At 35.5% G+C, this 22,680-nt stretch overlaps 1 protein-coding gene across 1 annotated transcript in view; it reads right to left on the bottom strand.

Annotated features, from left to right (window-relative positions):
* Positions 1 to 21,659, bottom strand: part of LOC104866900 (testis-specific protein TSX) — a 30,976-nt gene extending 9,317 nt beyond the window's left edge. The window contains exons 1-5 of the mRNA XM_010631145.2: positions 21,550 to 21,659; positions 20,842 to 20,983; positions 19,148 to 19,187; positions 17,949 to 18,033; positions 2,879 to 2,982 (exon numbers count right to left, since the gene is read on the bottom strand). Coding sequence (XP_010629447.1) covers positions 2,879 to 2,982; positions 17,949 to 18,033; positions 19,148 to 19,187; positions 20,842 to 20,935 — 323 coding nt within the window. The 5' untranslated portion in view covers positions 20,936 to 20,983; positions 21,550 to 21,659. The remainder of the gene's footprint in view (positions 1 to 2,878; positions 2,983 to 17,948; positions 18,034 to 19,147; positions 19,188 to 20,841; positions 20,984 to 21,549) is intronic.
* Positions 21,660 to 22,680: the final 1,021 nt, after the last annotated feature.

The raw sequence follows: 22,680 nt of genomic DNA, 5'->3' as shown, positions 1-22,680 counted from the left end.
TTATTAAGGATTTTTGCATCTATATTCATTAAGGAGATTGGTCTGTAGTTCTCCTTTTTGGTTGTATCTTTCTCTGGTTTGGGAATCAGAGTGATACTTGCTTCCAGGAATGAATTTGGAAGTATAGCTTCTCTTTCAATTTCATTGAAAAGTTTGAAGAGTAATGGTAGTAGTTCTTCTAAGTCTGTTGTTTTTCTATCATCTCACATTTATTCATTTGTTTATTTGGTTTTCCATGTAAGAGAAAACATAATATTTAACTTTCTGAGTCTGACTTATTTCACTTAACATCATGGTCTTCAGTTCAATCCATTTTCCTGTAAATGACTAATTTGATTTTCTTTACTTCTGCATAATATTTATTGTGCATATGCACCGCATTTTCTTTATCCATTCATATGTTGATGGGCACTTAGGTTGGTTCCATATCTTGGCCATTATTAATTGTGCCACAATGAATTAGTGTATACACATATTTTTATAGTTTGCTGACTTTAATTTCTTTCCTTAGTAAGGAGTAGTATAGCTGGATCATATGGTAGTTCTATTTTTAGTTTTTTAGGAACCTCCATACCAATTTTTTACAGTGACTATACTAATTTACATTACCATCCAAGTGTAAAAGTGTTCCCTTCTCTCTACATTCTCATCAGCAGTTTTTTTTTGTATTATTAATAATAGCTATTCTGGCTAGGGTGAGATAAAATCTTAATGCAATTTTGACTTCTGCAATGGCAAAAGATGTTAAACCCCTTGTCATATTCTTATTGACTTTGTACTTTTTCTTTTGAGAAGTGTCTGTTTTATTCATTTGCCTATGTATTGATTGGGCTAAGTGGATTTTTGGCGCTAATTTTTTTTTAGTTCTTTATATATTTTTGAGGTATTAATCCTGTCAGAAAAGTGGCTGGCAAAGATTTCTCCCATTCTGTAGGAACCCTCATCACTCTCTTGATTCTTTTGCTGTGTAGACTTTTTGATTTAATGTAGTCCCATGTGTTAATATTTGCTATTATTTCCTGTGCTACTATAGTCCTATTCGGGAAGCATTTGCCTGTGTTCATGACTTCAAATGTTTTTGCTCTGTTTTCTTTTATAGAGGAAAGTTATAAATTTTCAGTTCTTACATCAAAGTCTTTATTATGGCTTGTATCTAGATGTCCTCCCAAAGCCTCATGTGCTCATAGGTGGGGCTTTTCAGTGGTGGTTTAATTTAGGGTGTGTGATATGGATTAAGAATGTTTGATAAGTAAACTAGTCTACTAATTTAATCATAGTTCCCAGTGTGGATAAGGGTAAGGCCTATCCTGGGTGTAGATGGCACCAACCAACAGACTCATAGTCTGAATGGAATTAATGGGAAATGGAGGCTCACTGCAGCTGCCTTCTGCCTGTCCTGCCATGGACTGTATCTTCTCTGCCATGTCCTTCTGTCATGCCACTCTGCCTTGGAGCAAGCTGACTATGGACTAAAACTTCTACAAACTTTAAGCTAAAGTAAACCTTTCCTCCTTTAACTTGTGGGTGTTGGGTATTTTGTGCTAGCAAGAAGAAAATAACTGACCGGGCAGGGTGGTGCATGCCTGTAATCCCAGCACTCAGGAGGCTGAGGCAGGAGGATCGCTGTGAGTTTGAGACCAGCCTGGACTACACATTGAGTTCCAGGTCAGTCTCAACTACATAGTGAGACCCTGTCTTATAAAAAAGAAGAAGAAGAAGAAAATAACTAAGGAAGTCTTGGAACTATTTTAATTGGCTTTTTTAGGTTTTTAGAAAAGGATCTAGTATTTTTCTTCTACATATGGATATCCAATTTCCCCAGCACTATTTGTTAAGGAAGCTGTCTTTTCTGTTTTGGGTTTCCCTTTGTCAAAAATCAGGTGGCTGCAGTTGTGTAGGTTTGTTAATATATGTTCTGTTTTACTTCATTGGACTGTGTGTATTTTTGTGTTGGTATCATGCTGTTTATGATAATAATATTTGTAGTATACATTGAAATCAGCTATTATTACTCCTACAACCCTACTTGTTTTGCTTAAGATTATCTTCTAAATAAAAGTGAACCTTGAGTGAAATTAGTACATTTAGCCATTCAAAAAAGGACATATTCTCATTTAAAAATATATATATATTTTTGAGATGAGAGTCTAAGTTTTCTGGCCAACTTTGAGCCCATGCTTCTTCTGCCTTAGCTTCCTAGGTGGCATTACAGGTAAGTTTTATTATGCCCAGCCTACTTTCCAATGTTTAAGGGAAAAAGAGGAAGACTTCATATATATATATATATTTGTTTTTTTGATATAGGGTCTCACACATAGTTGAGACTGACCTGGAACTCACTATGTAGCCCAGGCTCGTCTTGAACTCACAGCAATCCTCCTGCCTCTGCCTTCTGAGTGCTGGGATTACAGGGGTGAGCCACCACTCCTGGCTCAGATATTTTCAACTACTTGGTAACACAACAGTATATTCTTGAATAGAAGCTAGAGCTGTAATTTTTAGAGAACACTGGTTGCACTTAGGAGAAACTGCTTTATGAGAATTAGATTTAATGGCTCTGTCAAATTTTCAGCAAAAGGGACACAATAACAGCAACAAAATTGTATATAAGCTAATACTCAAAATGCTTGTGGGAATAGGTACAGATAAGGAAAACAAATGAAAATAGAAAAGTATAAATCAGAAACAGACTACTGCAGCTAATCTACGGTAATGACACTTATCATTAGTTACTTAATTGACCTTTACATTGTTTTTCATCTAATACTAAGAGAAACATTTCAAGCACAGGTAGTGGATAGGCAACTCTTGCAAGTTTCTGTACTGTCTTTCTCCTCCTTGGCTGTTCTACAACCCAAATAAGTTTAAGTATACATACATGAAAATGAAGGGGTTTGTTTTTATGCTGCCAATAATGATTGTCACATTATCATCACTATCACTGTCGCTATTGCTGATGTCATCTTCTTCCTCTATGGGTACCTATGGGGTATTCAAGACACAAGGGAAAGTCAATATGGAAATAGGATCCTAGATAAAACTGGCAATCAAAGAGAGATTTATATCTTAATGTTAACATCAGTGGTGATAATCTTAAAAAGAGAAAATAAAGTTGGAACAAAGCTTAGCAACCAGGATTACACCATAACCTGACCATAGCCCCTTGCACACATCAAGATCATTGGGTAAGTATCTTGATAATCTTTGGAATACAGTTTTCTTGTGACAGTAGATTATGCAACATAACAATAACACCATATAACCTGAGGAGATGGGAGAGCTGGCTCTAGAATATTTTAGTGGCCCCTATTGCTGATTATAATTCTTAATTTGCATCTATTATTGCTATTTATTTTCTTTTTTCCTAAATATAAAAAAGAGACTCTACACATCAAGATCTAATCCAGTTTACCTCTCCAATGCAATTACTCTGGCTTCAGCATAACATACTGAAGCTATTTGAGAGAATTATTACTTACATAGTTGATTGGCAGTATTCATAAATTTTATACTTGCAAATTCTCCTGCTTACTAATGCATATTTATGACCCCCAAATCAATATTTGCTTTGTGCTTTCAGTCATTTACAGATATGCCAAGAGTGGCTTTAACTTGATTCACTTGTAGTGCACATTTCTAGCTGGGGTACAAGAAAATGATACTCTTCCTTCATTTTTCAGAACTTATACTGTAAGCAAATTTTGCGTATTGGCTATTTAATTTCATATTTCTGTGCTTTACATTCACAATTTTATTGTTAGAATGGCCCCTAGACATAGTGCTAAAGAATTGTCTTAGCAGAAGAATACTGGGATTTGCCTTATAAAGAAAACTTATGCTAGACAAGCTTTGGTCAGTTATGAGTGATAATGCTTTTGGTCATGAGTCCAATGTTAATGAATTAACAACATGTTACAATAAGGTAGCTTTAAACAGAAATGTACAAAAACAAAGTTATGTCTTGATTGGTTGACATAAATGTGACCAAAGGCTCCCAGGAATTTAAGTCTGTATTTCATCTAGGAATAATGGATCAGTATTTGTTAATTTAATATTTAGAGTAACTTTACAGAGCATTAACAATCATTAATGTTGAGAGTTGACTATATCTGTATAATACACAAGTAGAAAATTTCTCAACCAAATATCACTAGGTTTTACTGAAAAAAAATCTCAAAATGGTTTATTGCAATGTGAGTACTGATGGAAATCAGTATGGAGATACCTCAAAATCTATATTAGAAATTCCATTTGATTCAATTATGCCTCTCCTGAGTGTATTACCCAAAGAATTAAAGACATCATGCTATAATGATGCATGCATATCTATGTTTATAACATTACAATTAAACAGAGCTAAACTCTGAAAACAGCCTAGATGCCCATCAATAGATGAATGAATAAAGAATATGTGGCCTACACTGTGACAAAAATAGCTTGCTACTGGCAAAGAAATAGACCTGAGGATCAGTGGAATAGATTGGAAGATACAAAAACAATCCCAGATGTACTCAACTACCTCGTCTTTGACAAAGGGGCCAACCATCCCCAGTGGAGGAAAGAGAGCCTCTTTAATAAATGGTGTTGGAGGGCTGGGGATTTAGCTCAGTGGTTCTGCTGCCTGCCTTGCAAACACAAGGACTTGAGTTCAATCCCTGGTACCAAAAAAAAAAAATGGTGTTGGAAAAACTGGATTTCAACCTGTCAAAGATGAAAACTAGACCCTTATTTTTCACATGCACTAAACTAAAATCCAAGTGGATTAAAGTTCTAAATATTAAAAAAGCAACTCTAAATCTTCTGGAAGATAAGTTAGGCAGAACTCTTAAAGACATTGGCATAGGAAAAGACTATGAACAAATCCTCAGTAGCACAGGAACTAGCACAAAGAATCAACAACTGGGACCTCATCTTATTAAAAAGCTTCTGCACTGCAAAAGAAACCATCAACAGAACTAAGAGACAACCTACAATGTGGGAAAAATTTTTTACCAGCTGCTCCTCAGGCAAAGGACTATTATCTAGAATATATAAAGAATTAAAAAAAACAGCCCCCCCAAATATAAAGACCCAATTCAAATATGGGCATCTGAAATGACACATTTTTCAGACAAAGAAGTAAAAGCAGCAAGTAAATACATGAAAAAATGCTCCACATCACTGATCATTCGAGAGATGAAGATGAAAACAACACTGAGATTCCACCTCACCCCACAAAGAATGGCTGCTATCAAGAAATCAACCAATAACAAATGTTGGTAGGGTTGTGGGGAGAAAGGAACCCTTCTCCACTATTGGTGAGAGTGCAGACTGGTGCAACAACTGTGGAAATCAATATGGAGATACCTCAAAGAGCTGGGACTAGAGGTTCCATTTGATCCAGCCATCCCTCTGCTGGTTATCTTTCCAAGAGAATTAAAAGAATCATATCACAGTGATATATCCACACCCATGTTTATAGTGGCAGTTTGTAATAGCTAAAACTTGGAAACAGCCCATTTGCCCATCAGTTGGAGACTGGATAAAGAAGATGTGGTTTTTCTATAAAATGGAATATTACTCAGCCATAAAGAATGAGAAATTAAATTCATTCATAGGAAAATGGATACATATTGAGGATATATTCCTAAGTGAAATAAGTAAATCACACATGTGTAAATACCAAATATTTTCTCTGTTGCAAATAAAGTAAAATAGTACATAAGATCCTAGTGATATAATGGACAATGTGAACTAGGAAAGGGGCTAAAGGTATAGGGAAGGCGGGATGGGTAGGGGAAAGCTAATAATGGAAAAGAAAAAATATGAGAAAATGAAAAAATGGAAATGGAGTGTTTGTAAAGGGGGAGGGGAGGAGGGGTGAAGGGAGGGCAGGGACAAGGGGAAAAATGAGAACCACGACCTGTCATGTAAAGGTCCAAGATCCCAATGATGAATGTAACTATACCTAAAATTTACCAATAAACTCAATGAGAAAAAAGAAAGAATATGTGGCCTATATACACAATGTCATAATATTTAAGCTTAAAGAAGGTGGAAATCATATTATTTGCAGGAAAATGGATGGAACTTGAGACCGTAACATTAAGTGAACTAAGTCAGACAGTTAAATATTACTTGGTTTATCTTGTATGAGAAATCTAAAATATAAGTAAGTAAACTATTATATATTGCAAACATATGCTAATAGAAAAAAAGCATTTGGAAATAGAAGAGCTACTTAGTAGGCCCCAATATAGTATTAGAAAAACTTTTACAGTAATGCCAGACTAACTGCATTTTCTTTTTTGATACATTTATAAGCTTGACAGATTACTGACATAAGTTAGATTACATTGCAGTCTCAACAGAACACTTGACTATATCTTTCATTATATCTTTTTGGACAACATGGAGTTATACGGTCTTCAATGATAAAACAATTGAGTAGTAACCTGATTAAGGGTTTTTTTTGGTACCAGGTTTTGAACTCAGATCCTTGTGCTTGTGAAGCAGGCACCAGAACCACTGATCTAAATCCCCAGCCATTGATTAGGGAATTATTGCAAGATAGTTCTATGGTACCGGATTTAAGCTTTATTCTTCCAAGCCCTGACTTTTTTTTAAGAGTAGGAAAAATCTGTTGAGAGAAAGATAGCTTCTATTGAAGAGAGACAGTACAGGGACTGGAAAGTGAGTTGCCCACTCACCCCACTTCTCAAAGATGTTTTGTACAGCAAAGCCATGAGGTGAGGTGGGCTCAAGGTGGGACAAAAGTATAAGAGCCAATGGAAAATTACAAGGTGGGCATGAGGTGGGGCAAAACCATGACCAACCAATAAGATTACAAGCACAGGTACCCAGTAATATTGATTAAATGGGGGGTCACATGGGGGAGCGAGTCATTTGGCAAGCTTACAAGGATGTTCAGTCAGGATGGGTTGGGGATATTTCCTGGAAAGGCTGGGTTAAGACCTTGGTCCCTCAACCCAGGTGACTTATGCCTATTCAGAATATCAATCACTGGTATGTATCCCCAGGGGAAGCACAAGGCTGTGATAATTTCTCTCCTTGTACAATTCTGAACTTCAGTGAATGTGTCTTACTTGTCCTCCATGTTGGTTCCTTGACTTTCCTCCATGATTAAAGCTCTGTCTTTGACAAAATTTTTATTAATAATTTTCACAAAGAAATAGTAAGATTCACTAATATAGTTTGATGTGTTAAGAAATTATATAAGTACTGGGTATGATGGTAGAAGTATCCCTCACATGGTTTTGTTAGTTAGAAGAGTTAAACATAGGAAAATGGATGCATATTGAGGATATACTCCGAAGTGAAATAAACAAGTCACACATGTGTAAATACTGAATAGTTTCTCTGATGTGAAAAACTATAACAGCACATAAAATCCTAATGAAATATCTGACAATCTGAAATAGAAAGAAAAGGGCTAAAGCTGTGGGGAAAGTGGGAAGGGTAGGGGAAAGGTAATAAGGGAAAAGAAAAAATATGAGAAAATGAAAAAATGGAAATAAAGTGTTTGCAAATGGGGAGGGGAGGAGGGGGTGAAGGGAGGGCAGGGACAAGGGGAAAAAATGAGAACCAAGACCTGTCATGTAAAGGTACAAGATCCCAATAATGAATGTAACTATATCGTATACCTAAAATGTACCAATAAACTCAATGAGAAAAAAAGAAGAGTTAAAATTTAGAAAGGAGACTATATTCTAAGGAAAGAAAGATAGGAACAGCTCTAGGAATCAAGAATTAGGTGAAAAGAAAGCTGAAAACAAAGAAAAATAGAAAGACAACAGAAAGAAAAGTGTGAAGCAATCTCTAATGCCAACCCTGATTCCTTGCAAGGAGGGGAACCTGACTCCACAAACACAAGGTAAACTTGGAAAGGACCAGCATCCTCAGTGATAAACAACATACTAGCAGCTCTAGCCACAGGAGAAACCCACTGTTATTGCATGGTGAAATTCAGTGTGGGAGTTTAGTGTGAAGGTGACTCCTCTCGCATAGCAGGCTAGATTTAGAGAAGAAATCCACTGCAGTGCTCATCATATCTTACAGTGATATAACCAGTAGTTTAATGTTTGACTACTGGAGATCAGAAGTCAGAGAACAATCACACTTCAAGGTCCTTGGAGACACCCTGATGGAGTGACTTGGGGGTATAGTCACAAGAGATAGTTGAGGAGAGGGGAAAGGTTAATGCAAACCTTCTGAGAAGTTTAAGCTATAGGGAATTTGGACTGTGGAGAGCATGGTGATCAGCAACACTACCCTCTGTGGTAAGAAATGAGGTCCATCGTGTGTGTTTTTCTGAAGGTTCTGGGTGTGAAAGTGCCAAGATTGAGCCCACCAGATTGCTTGATTTTCTTGCTGCCCACCTCAAACACAAAGCTCACTGGTCTGTTTGCTTTCCCCCTCTGACATCTTTAGGGATATGTCTGTATTGGAATGTTTGCCACTTCCTAAGGTTTACAGAAAGGAGCATCTGGAGCAATTTGGCAACATAACCAGCCCATGTACCACAAAGCTAGTTGGAAACAGCAGTGACTCATTGCACAGGAAGAAAGAAGCAAACAAATGTGATGCATGACTCAGCTTTCATAAGCACCCAAAATTCAGCGGGCCCCAGGTGTGAGTCACCATCCCTCATATCTAGTGGATTACAATATTACAGGCCCCCAAAAGACACTTCACCAACTCGAACAGCTCAGTGTAGAAGAATATTTTGATTTATTTTTTTTCCTTTATTTTTATTCTTTCTAAATATCTTTCCTTTATTATTTTTGTTTTTTACTTTTACTTTTTATATTATTTACTATTGTGTTTAATTGGAGTTTCATGTCTCTTCTTTTTTTCTTATCTTAAATTTATTGTCTTTTAAAATCCTGTTTCTTCTTTCATTTTTCATCTCCCATGCATCTCTATTTTATTATTACTTCTATTACTATACTTTTAACCTTTTATTAAGGTTTAGTTTTGACATTTTGTGGAGGGCTGCTCCAGGAAAGAAGGAGTTAACTTTGATAATAAGAGAACATTTGGTTCAAGGCCTAGCAGCTGTACCTTGTCTGAAAAATAAATACTTCTCCATCTTTCTGGAATGTTTTGAAACCCAGTATAGTTTCTGTGGGAACCTTGCCTTTTTCTTGTTCACTTATGTGACTTAGTAAATAATTTCCATGACTGTAAGATGATGGCTATGTAATTGTAAAATATAAAATTATGTAGAGCCTGGAATAAAGCAGATTTCTTGTTTCCACACATGTGAGTGTGCTTTTCCTTCTTTCATCCTCTCTCTCCTTCAGGAACTGTTAGATTAGTGGGAGCTGGACTCCCACAAAATTTACACTTTATTCTCTATTGTTAATGATGGCATCATTGTTGCTTTTAATTAATTTTTGCTATATGTCAACATTTGATTGGTCTTTGTTTCTTTCTTTCTTTTTTTTTTGAGACAGGGTCTCACTATGTAGTTGAGACTGACCTGGAACTCACTATGTAGCCCAGGCTGGTCTGGAACTCACAGTGATCCTCCTGCCTCAGCCTAGTGCTGGGATTACAAGCATGCACCACCATGCCTGGCATTCTTTCTTTGTACTGGGTATTGTGCTTGCAAGGATCTTGCACTGGTGAGGCAGGCAGCAGAACCACTGAGCTAAATCCCTAGCCCTGGTCTTTGTTTTATTATCATTACTATAATATGTTTTCACCTCTCCAAGTGGTACTGGGGACTAAGCCCTCAAAAGAAGGCCCTTACATAAAAGTAGAAAAGATATACAACCTAAGAGATACACAAATCTCAACACAAAAACAAAACAAATATGAAAAGTCAAGGTAATGTGGTTTCTCTAAAGGTCTATAACCTATCAATAACTGAATGCAAGTATACAGAAATGGATGAAACAGCAGATAAAAAATGAAAAATATTATCATGTATATTAATTAAAGACTTCAAAGAGGATACAAATAAACAACTAAATGAATTAAGAAAGACAATGCAGGAGGGCTGAGGATGTAGCTCAGTGGCACAATGCCTGCCTGGCAAGTATAAGGTAATGAGTTCTATCCCCAGTACTGAAGAAAAAAAAGAAAGAAAGACTATGCAGGGGATGAGGGAGCAACTCAACAAAGAAATAGAAATTCTTCAGAAGAATCAAACAGAAATCTTAGAAATAAAAATGCAATAAGTCAAATAAAAATTCAGAAGAAAACAGCATCAATACACATTGCCAAGAAGAAAACCAAATTTCAGAGCTTAAAGATGTGGTGATAATAAAGATGCTAATAGATAATATAGATAAATTGATAGATAGATGCTAAAAGATAATATAGATGCTAATAAAGAAATAAAGAAAAATCATGAACAAAACAAAACACCTAAAAAACATTAAATAACCAAACATAAGATTTTTTTTGTGTGTAGAAGAAGCTAAGGAGGTTTAGACTAAAGTCATAGAAAATCTATTCAGTTGAGAGAACAACAGAAAATTTCCCAAATCTTGTGAAAGATATGGACATATAGATACAAGAGACATTTCGAATCCCAAATAGTCAGGGGTGAAGGGAGGGCAGTTACAAGGGGAAAAAATGAGAACCAAGACCTGTCATGTAAAGGTACAAGATCTCAATAATGAATGTAACTGTACTGTCTACCTAAAATGTACCAATAAACTCAATGAGAGAAAAAAGAAAGAATCCCAAATAGGGACAGAAAAGAACCTCCTTGCATCATATTATACTTAAAACGCCCAGGTTACAAAACAAGGAAAGAATATTGGAAATTGCAAGAGAGAAATATCAAGTTACCTATAAAGGCAACTCTATGAGTGGTACTACAGATTTTTCTATGGATGCACTAAGGGTGAGGACGGTATGAAATATCTCAAGCTCCAAAAGAAAATAATTGCCTATCTAGATTATTATACCTATTAAAGCGATATTTCAGAATCAAAGGAGAAATAAAGACTTTTCAAGACAAGCATAAATTAAAGGAATTCATGACCACTGAGCCGCAATGTAAAAGATACTTAAAGAAATCCTACACACAAAAGAGGATAGTAGATGAGCACATGAGAATTAGGGAATAACTAAACATTACAGAAAACAACAAAATGACAGTGTCTTAGCTACTTTTCCCATTGCTAGGACAATATACCCACACCCACAATTTAAAGGAGGAGACGTATATTTTAGATCAGCTTGTAGAGGTTTCAGTCCATGATTAGGCTGGCTCCAAGGAAGGTTGGCATTTCACAGGAGCATGAGAGAGGACTATTGCTCACAGAATGGTAGACAAGAAACAGGGGGTATCAAGAGAAGAGCCAAGAAAGGAAATATAACTTTCCAGGTCATGCTTACAGTGACTCACATTTTCTGACCAGGTACCACCTCCTAACAGCCAAAAATAAAAGATCCAATAAAAAATTGGGCAATGAAAATAGATACTTTTCAAAAGAAGATGTACAGGTGCTCACTTCGGCAGCACACATACAAAAGATGTACAAATGGCCATTAAGTACATCAAAAAATGTTCTGCATCTTTGGCCATTAGAGAAATGCAAATCAAACAACACTGAGAGTCATCTTCAAAAAGAATGTTGTCATTAAAAACTAAAAAATAGCAAATGCTGATAAAGTTGTAGAGAAAAAAGAATGCTTCTATGTTGCTATTGCAAATGTACAACCACTGTGGGAATCCCTATGAAGAAGCCTCAAAAAAATAAAAATAGAAATTGTATTTGACCCTTTATACCTGTTTTGGGTATCTTGAAAGAGTTAAAGACATTGATGGAGGAGATGGGAAGTTAGAGAGGGTTAAGGGAAGGAAAAATGATTAAGATGTGATATGTATGTACATTACTTCTTAAAGATGAATGTAATTTTTATGTATCAATATGTATACTAATAAAAAAGAAAAATAAAAAAGTTAAAGGCATCATGTTACAGTGATATATGTTTATGGCAGCACAATTCATAACAGCTAAATAAAGTGGCTTACATTCCCTTCAACTGGTGAAGGGATAAGGAGACTTGGTATATATATATATATCTATCTATCTATCTATCTATCTATCTATCTATGTGTATACACACACACACACACATATATACATGCAATGGAATACTACTCAGTCATAAAGGGTAAATTTAATTCAATTGTGGGAAAATGGATGCACCTTAGAACCATAGTTCTAAGTGAAATATATCAGACACATTATTTCTCCTATATGAGAACCACAAAATATATATAATTTAAAGAACAAAATAAAAGAGGATGATAGGAAATAGTGAGGTAGACTATCTGGAGATAGAAAGTGGATCTAGGATGGAAGTATAACTTTGGATGAGGAAAGGAAAGGAAAATAAAAATGATTAAGATGAAATAAGTGTATATGCCATTTCCCTAGGATGATTGTAATTATTATGTATCACAGACATATAACAATAAAATAAATAAATTTAAAAAATTGAAGTGATGAAGAAGGTAAAAGGATCAACCAAGAACATATAACAACTATAAATATATGCACAAAACACCACTGTGCACAATTTCATAAAATGATGCTTGACAGAGACACATAGGCCCCAATACAATAATCAGGGGTGACTTTAGTTCTCTATTTTTGCCAGTATATAGGTGATCCAGACAAAAATATCAGTAATGAAACATGAGAGTTATACTGTACTATAGAACAATAGGACTTAACAGATATCTATAGAATATTCCATCCAACAACTCCAGAATACTCATTCTTTTCAACATCTCACGGAGTTTTCTCCAAACTAGATAACAATATAGGCCATAAAGTAAGTCTTAACAGATGCAAAATATTGAAATAACTTCTTCCATCTCGTCAGAATATAATGGAAAGAAACTAGAAATAAATCTCAAGAAAAACTATGGAATTTATACAAATGTAGATATGGAACAACTAACTTTTAAATGATCAGTGGGTCATTGCAGAAATCAAGGAAGAAATTTAAAATTTTCTACATAATGAAAATGGAAATAAAACATATCACAACTTTCAGGATATAGCAAAAGCAACTATAAGAAGAAAATTTTTAGCTATGTGTGCCTACATCCAAAAAATCAGAGACCTCAAAAGGAAAAGTACAAATGGTCAACAAATGTTTGAAAAGAAGTTCAACATCTTTAGACATTGCAGAAATGCAAATCAAAACTACACTGAAGTTTTATCTCACCCCAGCCAGAATGGTTATCATTAAGAATACAAGAAACAACAAATTCAGAAATGAGACTTCAGAGAAAAAGAATCCCTTTTACACTGCGGTGTGAATATAAATTAGTATGGCCACCATGAAAATCATTATGGAGGTTCCTAAAAAAAAGTAAAAATAGAACAACCATATGCTCCAGCTATTCCATTCTTTGGCATATGGAAAGGAATTTAAATCATCATACAATAGGGATACTTGTATACCCTTGTTTATTGTGGCACAATTTACAATTACCAAAGTATAGAACCAACTTAAGTACCCATTGACTATGAATGAATAAGTAAATATGGTATATGCACACAATTCAATATTATTTAGCCATGAAGAAGAATGAAATCATGCCATTTACAGGAAAATGGATGCAATGTTAAGGAAAATAAACCAGACTTAGAAGGACAAGTATTGCATATTTTCCCTGATATATGGCATCCAAGGGAAAAAATTAAAGATGACATGAAGGGAAGAAGGATACTATTATTAAAGATAAATGGAATAAGGAGGAACTGGAGGAGTGTGTAAGAAAGGGAAATTAGAAATAGATATGATCAAAATATGTTAAATGCATATATAAAAATTTTAAATGAATTGCTTAAGAAAAGATGGTAGAATAGGAAATATCCTGATCATATTCTTCCACAACAATAATTTGGCAGCCATCCACAGAAAAATGTGTCTTTGTGGGAGTTTTGGGTTCCAAGTAGATGTGAGAGTCCAATGGAGTCCAAGAGGGTAAAGTAGACTGTGCCTATATATGTGTTGCTTAATGTTGTATAAAATAGTAGTTTTCAGGGTATGCTTTGCCTAGGTTGGCTTAATTTTATAAAGTACATATTTGCTCCATTTTAAGTGCAAGTGGTGAGGCAGAATAACTTCCTTACTTGCCTGTAAATACATAACTGACAGGTATTGACCATACTAAACATAAAGCAAAACACCCATCAACAAAATCAATCATAAGGCAGAAGATGAAAACTAATTTAATCATGCTAATAAAATTATCACTTGTGAAGTTATCAAACTAAATAAAGGGCACATGGATGTATGACCTATCAAACCCATATTAGAGAAAAATCAGTCCCTTGAGCCTATTGGACAAACAAGACCAATGAATGATGCAACTCCCTTACCTGGATAATATGAAAGGTGGGGCACTGAGGTACGGTGACACATACATTGCATATCATATTAAACCACCTGGAGGGGGGGGTCACAAGAGCATAAGCAAGGAACTCTGGCTTCCCATCCTCCAGACTTCATCTCAGCTCAATTTACCTCCTTGATGCAGCCCAATGAAATTGCTTGCCATACAAATTTGAGCTGTGAACAAGTTCCACACTCTTGAGAAAATCTGCTACCTCCAAACCCCTCTGCCTGGTCTGTAATCTTATCTGGCCACCTGTGATCACATGGGCATACTCTTTGCCTTTGTTTTCAGTTTTGTCTCTTTAAATTCTACTGTTAACCTTTTCTTTTTCTTTTTTTTTTTGTAACAGGGATTGAACTCAGGACCTTGTGCTTACAAGGCAGGTGGCAGAACCACTGAGCTAAATCCCTGGCCCCTGTTAACCTTTTCTTAAACATTCTGTAACCTATATATTATTGTGTGAAGTTGACATGTGACTTGAATATTATAGATATTAGTAATTAAGATTGGAATTGAATAAAAGAACTTATGATTTCCTGGCTTATGGCTATTAAAGAAATCTTAAACACTCAACAAGATAAAACTGACAGAGATGACATGGATTGTGAATTTATTGTTATTCAATAAATTCTGAAATTGTGGGATGACACAATTTTGTCTGACTTATGCTAATGGCATAGGTCACTCATGACATCAAGATGAAGAAAGACTGTTCTAAGATGGTAAGCCTCTTCTTGGATGGCAGACTTGCTAATCATAATTCTGGCTATAGATGTAAAAAAATCAACATATAAAAAGCAGTGGTATTTCTACATACCACAAAGAAAGTTTTTGAAAAAGAATTAAGAAAGTAATCCCACTTAAAATAGCATAGAAACAATTAAATATTTAAGAATAAATTCAAAAAGAACACAAGAGATATGTACCCTGAAAATTTGCTAAATATTGATGAAAAGATATAGAAAAAAAGACACACATAGAAAGATACCCTGTGTTCATGAACTGGAAGAATTAATGTAGTCAAAGTATTTATACTATCCAGAGATTTACAGATTCAGGGTCACTACTATAAATAGTCCAATATCATTATTCAGAAAATAGAAAAAAGATTCTAAAATTTGTATGGAGCCATAAGAGACCTTGGATAACCAGAGCAATGTTGAGAGAGAAGGATGCTGAAAATTTCACACTTCTTGATTACAAATTAGATTACAAAGCCACATAATCAAAATAGGATGATATCTAAACATCATATTGTACTCCATACATTTGTAAAATTATAATCTGTCAACTAAAAATAAAATTTAAAGAAGATACATAAACCAATGAAAGAGAATAGCAAGCTCAGTAATAAACCCATGTACATATGGATAATTATTCTTCGACAAGGGCACCAAGAATACACAATTGGGAAAAGATGATCCCTTTAATAAGTAGTATTGGTAAATAGCAAATCTACATGCAATAGAATGAAAATGGCCTCTTATTCATACTCAAAAATTAATTCATAATGAATTAAAAGTTCACACATAATTCCTGAATCTGTAAAATGCTAAAAAAATGGGAAAAGGAACTTGACATTGGTCTGACAATGATTTCTTGGATATGACACAAAAGGTATAGAGAAAAAAGCAAAAATAAACAAGTGGGGGTATGTTAAACTAAAACATTTCTGCAAATGAAGGAAGCAAAGTGAACAGGAAACCTTCAGAAAAGAAAATATGTGTAAACCATACTTTAAAAAGTAGTTAGTATATAAAAAACATAAGTAACTTGTAGAATTCAATAGCATAAAATCCCAAATAACCTGATTAAAACATGGTCAAAGAGTGTGAATAGGGGCAGGGATTTAGCTCAGTGATTCCACCGCCTGCCTCACAAGCGCAAGGACCCACGTTCGAACACCAGTACCAAAAAAACCAAAAACCAAAACACAAAAAACAAACCAAAAAAACAAAAAAACAGTGTGAATAGACATTTTTTTCAAAAAAGCATAGTAATTGCCAAGAGGTGCTCAACATCATTAATCATCAGAGAAATACAAATCAAAACCACAAAATCACACTTGTTGGGATGGCTACTGTCAAAAAATCAAAAGTTAAGCGAGGATATAGAGAATCATTGCACACTAATAGAGTGAATGTAAACTGGTACAGCCATTATGTATAAAATATGAACATTCCTCTCAAAATTGAAAAGAGCATTGCAAGATCTCACACATACATGGGATCTGAAAAAGTCAAACTCATACAGCCAGAGAATAGAACATTGGTTTCCAGGGTCTGGGGAGTGGAGAAAAGAGGAAATATCAATCAAAAGATATTGGTTAGTTATAAGATAATTATGTTCTGGGGGAATCTAATGTACAGCATGATGACTGTAGCTCATACTATTACATTGTATAATTAAAATGTGTGAAGAGAATAGATGTTAAGTGTTCTTGCCATAAAAATTTGGGGCTGGGGTTATAATTCAGAGGTAGAGCATGTGCTTATCAAAGGCTTGGATTCATTCCACACACACACACACACACACACACACACACACACAAAGAAAGAAAAGAAAAAAGGTAGTTATTTGAGGTGATGGTTGTGTTAACATCATTATGCCAATCATTTCACAATGTATACCCAAAGGCATGTTGCATATCTTAACTAAATACAATTTTTATTCATCAATTAGACCTCAATAAAACTTGAGGAAAAAATATGTGAGAGAGCATGTCTAATTTGATAAGAATAAAAAATGAAAGTTTTGAATGGGCCAAATTTTATAATATGAAATTTAGTAGAAATATATATGTTAAGTATAAAAGCAGGTATATATGTAAAATAGTTAGAAATTCTACTTAGCATATATCCTGAGAATTTTACTTTGCAGTAAGTAACATGTATAGACTATAAACTAAGAGAACAAAAGCAACAGATTTATTCTTGAATGAATTAAAAGAAATGCACTATGTGGAAGGAAGCAGGTGACAGTCCTGCCTACATGTAATCCACTCATTCAGCTTTAGAAGTACTGCATTCATCTGAGAATGCCACACTTTTAAAAATGTCCAAACAAACTGGAATGTATTCAAAGAACTAGGACGACAAGGGGGCTCCAAAGCAAGTCATATGAGGAAAGATTGAAGGAATGATGAATATTTTACCTATTCTGGAGAAGATTCAGGGCTAAAGTAATAGTGGAAAGAAAGACTACCATCTTCTAAAGTTTGTAGGAATGGCATGTAGAAGCAACATTATGTTTGCCATATATGGTTTAGAAGAGATGAGTTAGAACAAATGCTTAGAAAGTACAGTAATATAGCTCTCTACTCAGGTAAGGAAGGAACAACAAAGAAGGAAAAGCTTATGCTTATTTAAAAGCCTAAAAGAAGGATTTATGGATAAAAAGATTGTGACCACTAGATAACCATACTTTCTCAGTGTGCTTTAATTTTCTGTTGACATCAGTATCCTAATACCACACACTATCTGGTATCTTCTTAACTCTTTCCCTTTTCCATTTCCTATGCTCTTCCCACATCGCAGTATTTTTCTGTTCTTTCCACACTTACCCTCTCACAGAAGTCTCTACCTTCAGCACTGCTAACCTTCTTCTCTTGAAGATCATCTTGTTGGTGAAGAAACGATTCCCCACGGCTAGAAAAAATGACATAACAATAAATACTCCTTAGATCTGTTTGCCTCCCACCAGATTCTTTACAATTAAAAATGGCATGAATAGTAATCTTTTTCTTTTAAAGTGTAACCCAGGAACTAAAGCCAAATTAATGAATAATTAAAATTGAAATCTGACAATGCATTGAATATAATGTTGAGCTGAAAGAGACATTAGGGGTCACCTAGACCACCTTTTTTTTTTATACAAATGACAGAGTGAAACTTAGATCAGTACATTTTCTCTCAGTTCTAGAGCCAGATACTTCCATTTGTTTTACTTTAATTGCTTCAAAATAGTTATGCAATAAAACTGGCTCACTTGATGTATTTATTTTGGTTTTAACCAAACATGTTTCAGTTTGATACTTTCAGCCAATTTTGTTGTTGTGGCTGTTTCTGTTCAGATCACAGCTACTAACCTAATTTTGGTTTATAATACTTGTAATAAACACAAATTTATCAGTGGTAGCAAAGTGTTTTAGCTATGTTAGGAAGATGGCCTTAATTATTCATAATAGAAATGTGGCTTTTCTAAGCCATTTAGGCTGTTACTGCAAGAAGAGAAGGTGGCACTTAGAATGTTTCCTACTCTCTATTTTCATAATTAAATAAATTAGTCCTAAAATAAGCTAAATATAAACTATTCATTTTCTCCAAGAGTTCGTAGGAATTTGGTTTATCAGCTCTCTAAGGTAGGATCTGTATTTCATCTTTAGTGTTATTAGCATCATTTATCCACTTAGTCTTAGGAGGATTCTCAGCTGAAAACTAAGTGTAACACAAATCAGTACCCACTACAGTCCATAGCAAAGAGTACAGAACATGAGAAATCAGGATACCAAAGACACCTTCTCAGACACTTGTTCTAGTAGGATTTTTTTTTCAAACCAGTTGCAGATAGTGAAAGACCAAAGATCCTTTCTATTGATAAATTCCCACCTCCTTGTGTTGAACGACTCATGGAAGGGTACATTGATATTCTTTATGTATCAAGACAATCTGTAATGTAGTTTTGCTATTAATTTTGATTGTATCATCAGCTGTTGCCACAAAGATGGCAATTTTAATATGAATAAAAGGTTTCATAACTTACTTCAATAAGGATGTATCCTCCTGCTTGTGGGTATTATTATCTGTAAATATGAGAAAAGTTAATGTAAAAATGAAAGAGAAATCCTCAAATCAATAGCAGAAAGATGTGAGAAGGAAATACAAACAATTGAAACACACAATTGGCTTAAATGGCTGGTGGCACAAAAACCCTATATGCAGAACCTTGCCTGTCACCAGTTCCTTCCTTCTCAAAATTAGGTTACTGAACCTAAATGTAATCAGGATCTTATTAACAACCTATAAGAAAGTTTGATGAAAGGCAATAGCATTCAACTACTTTAGAACTGGGATCTATAGTAGTACTACTGGCACTTTTAAACTAACAAGGACAAAGAAGGAAGGGAAGAATTGAAAATATTTTATTGAATATTATTTTCTATTTCAGTGCTCTCTGAAATTGATGACATACAATAACATTCTGGAATTCTAGACATTTTCTCCTAAAATGTTTCAAAAGCAAAGTTTAAAAGGTCCCAAGATAAAGGCTATATTTTAAAAAATCAATGTTTTTTTTCTCATTCAGTTTATTGGTACATTTTAGGTGTACAGTACAGTTGCATTCATTATTGGGATCTTGTACCTTTGCATGATAGGTCTTGGTTCTCATTTTTTCCCCTTGTCACTGCCCTCCCTTCACCCCCTCCTTCCCTCCCCATTTACAGTTTATTTCCATTTTTCATATTTTTTTCCCTTATTCCCTTTCTCCTACCCTTCCCACTTTCCCTACACCTTTAGCCCTTTTCTTCCTATTTCACATTGTCAATTATCTCATTAGGATATTATGTATTATTATAGTTTTTCACACCAGAGAAACTATTCGGTATTTACACATGTGTGGCTTATTTATTTCACTTAGGAGTATATCCTCAATATGTATAAAATCAATGTTTAAGAAAATCAGGATAAGGTATATACATGCAGCTCAGTTGTAGAGTGCTTGCCTAGCATGCATGAGATCCTGATGGTCATGATTTTAATCCCAGCACTTAAAAAACATAAACAACAAAATAGGATAAAAATAAATAGACTCAAATGTAAAAAATAAAGTGCATTTAATATCTTTGAGGTGAAAGTGCTTTGAAGACATATCCACATTGAGGCAAAGAAGCAGGAGTATGCAATGTCTCTGATGTTGTATAATGTGAGATTATGATATGGAAAGGTAAAATTACCTCCCCAAGGTGAGAAAAAGACCTGAAGTATGTGTTAAATACCACAGTTTATATAGTTTGTCTGGTAGGTCCTTCAATTTGTACAATCCCAGATGACTCATGTAGGAGGAAGAGAACAGAAAGGAAATAGAATATCAGTTCACACTGGGAAAATCTAATCATCTTTAACATTGTTTCTTTCCAGCTGTGTCCACCTGCAGCCCCATATGGTTTAGTAGGGGGTGCTCATTTATTTTATCATTCTGGATGCCTTTCATTAAAGGGAACCCATAATTCAATTCAATGGTTTTAGGGGAAAACTAAGGAGTCTAGTATGGCATAAAGTGAAATGATTTAAAAGTCAGAAAGAAGAGGTGGAACGTCAAGCAAAAAGCACTGGGAGAGAGGAAGTGGTTTTCCCTTTAATCCTTGGGAGTTTGAGAGATGACCTGAGTCGCTCCAAATGGTAACATGGGGAGATTCTCTTTCTCCTTAGTATAATGGTAAAAAAGTAGTCCCTTACCTGGGTAATGCCAGTGTTCCTTATCTTCTAACTCTGGGTGGCCTCTTGCATCGCACTCTGCTTCAGAAGACTCTGGTTCCTGCTCTCTAGACATAGCTCAACGATTAGGCCTTTAGATTTGGTGACAGGGCTGTGGGGAGACCTGTTGAAGGAGTTGACTGTAAACAGTAACTGCTATAGTAGCCTACAACAAGTACTTAGGATGGAAAAAAGTAGGTAAACACTGAATGAGAGATACTGGAGTCTAGGATTGAGCAGTAGTCCATGGGAGCCCAAAAGGGGTCAAATTGTGTAAGATGAAGGGCGAATTTTGGTTCAGCAGTGAACCCCCGGCTACCATTGCACAATCAGAAACTTAAAGCCTCTAGAGCTTCACGCTTTCATCACAATCCTTTCTTCTATTCTTTCAATAACAAAAATGTATTCATATGAGGGAGTTGAGGGCTGTGGTTTGGTGGAGGGGGGTTAGTGTAGGAAGTGAAAATGTCACACCTGTGTAGCACACTAAAGGTCCATTGTCGTCATTGGATGACCTAGAAAACACTGGCTTCTAGACCTTCTGTCTGGTAGGATGGAAGTGCTAACGAAATATCAGTGACATACGTGATATTTGGCTGCCTTGAGGTGGTTGGCCCCTTACTCTTCCTTTCATTGAGCAGTGAGAGGAAGCGGCACACTACCTCTGTGTCAGACATACGACCTTCCTACCTGAGAAAGTTACCACGGATTTTCCACCGAGCTTGAGTCTCCTTCCTGGCTGGCCACACAAGCCGTAAGTAGCTACTTGATTTCCCAGCAGTACTTGCGCGCTGCAGAAAGCTGAGTTCCCCTAGTCTTGTGACATCAGACCTTATGGAATGCTCCCTTAGTGACGTTACAAGGAACAGCGCCACAGAGTTCAGTGAAATTAGCCACCAACATGCCGACGCAGTACTACTGTAGTGTCCCACTAGCCACCAAGTCTCACTGGTGAGACCCGGGGGCGTAGCACCTATACCTATACTGCTCTTTCTGATATCTCAAAAGTCCACACTAATATTCTAGATGTACATCAACAGTTGTTTCCACCTTCCTCTGTGCTGTCATTTCCTCATGAAGGGGACTTGCAGCCTCCATTGTACTTTCAACTGTGTCCATGAAACCATCAGTAACCCTATCGTATTCCCATTCATTACTTTGGAGGGCTGGGATTTAGCTCAGTGGTGCCGCTGCCTGCCTCGCAAGTGCGAGGTCGACTTTGATCCCCGCTACCAAAACAAAAACCAAACCCAAACAAAAAGATCCACTCAGTACTTTGGATATGAACGATAGTACTGAGAGTTGCTGTTCCCTCTCTTGGACTCTGTTTGGCTTTTGTCCAGGAAAAATGCCTTTGCTCTCATACTAATCCCTAAGCCTGTATAATGCTATTGTACCATGTACAGTTTTATATTAGAAAGAAGGGATCTGTGACAGAAGGAAATGAAGTAGGGACTGCAGAGCCACTTCACACTTTACATCCTTCCTGAGAGTGAAAAAGAAGAAGAATAAAGGGAAAGAAATATCAAAATGTTAACAGTTTTGCACATTAGGATTAAGGTTGAATCTTGCTTTCCAATTTATCTTTTTTTGTGTTTTGCTATTTTCCCCTAGTAAGCACTAGGTAAATTAAAAAATAACATTAAAACAGGCCAATATAGAAAGGAGAATTAAATTAGTGTTTACTGGCCTTCCAGGGTTCTTTTTTTTTTCAGCTTTAATTGAGTTTATTGGTACATTTTAGGGATACAGTACAGTTACATTCATTGTTGGGATCTTGTACCTCTACATGACAAGTCTTGATTCTCATTTTTTCCCCTT

The sequence above is a fragment of the Fukomys damarensis genome, unplaced genomic scaffold, assembly GCF_012274545.1.
Source record: "Fukomys damarensis isolate Sample0158 unplaced genomic scaffold, DMR_v1.0_HiC HiC_scaffold_39, whole genome shotgun sequence".
Lineage (NCBI taxonomy): Eukaryota > Metazoa > Chordata > Mammalia > Rodentia > Bathyergidae > Fukomys > Fukomys damarensis.
Note: the sequence above shows the minus strand (reverse complement) of the source record. Positions and strands in the feature narration are given on the sequence as shown.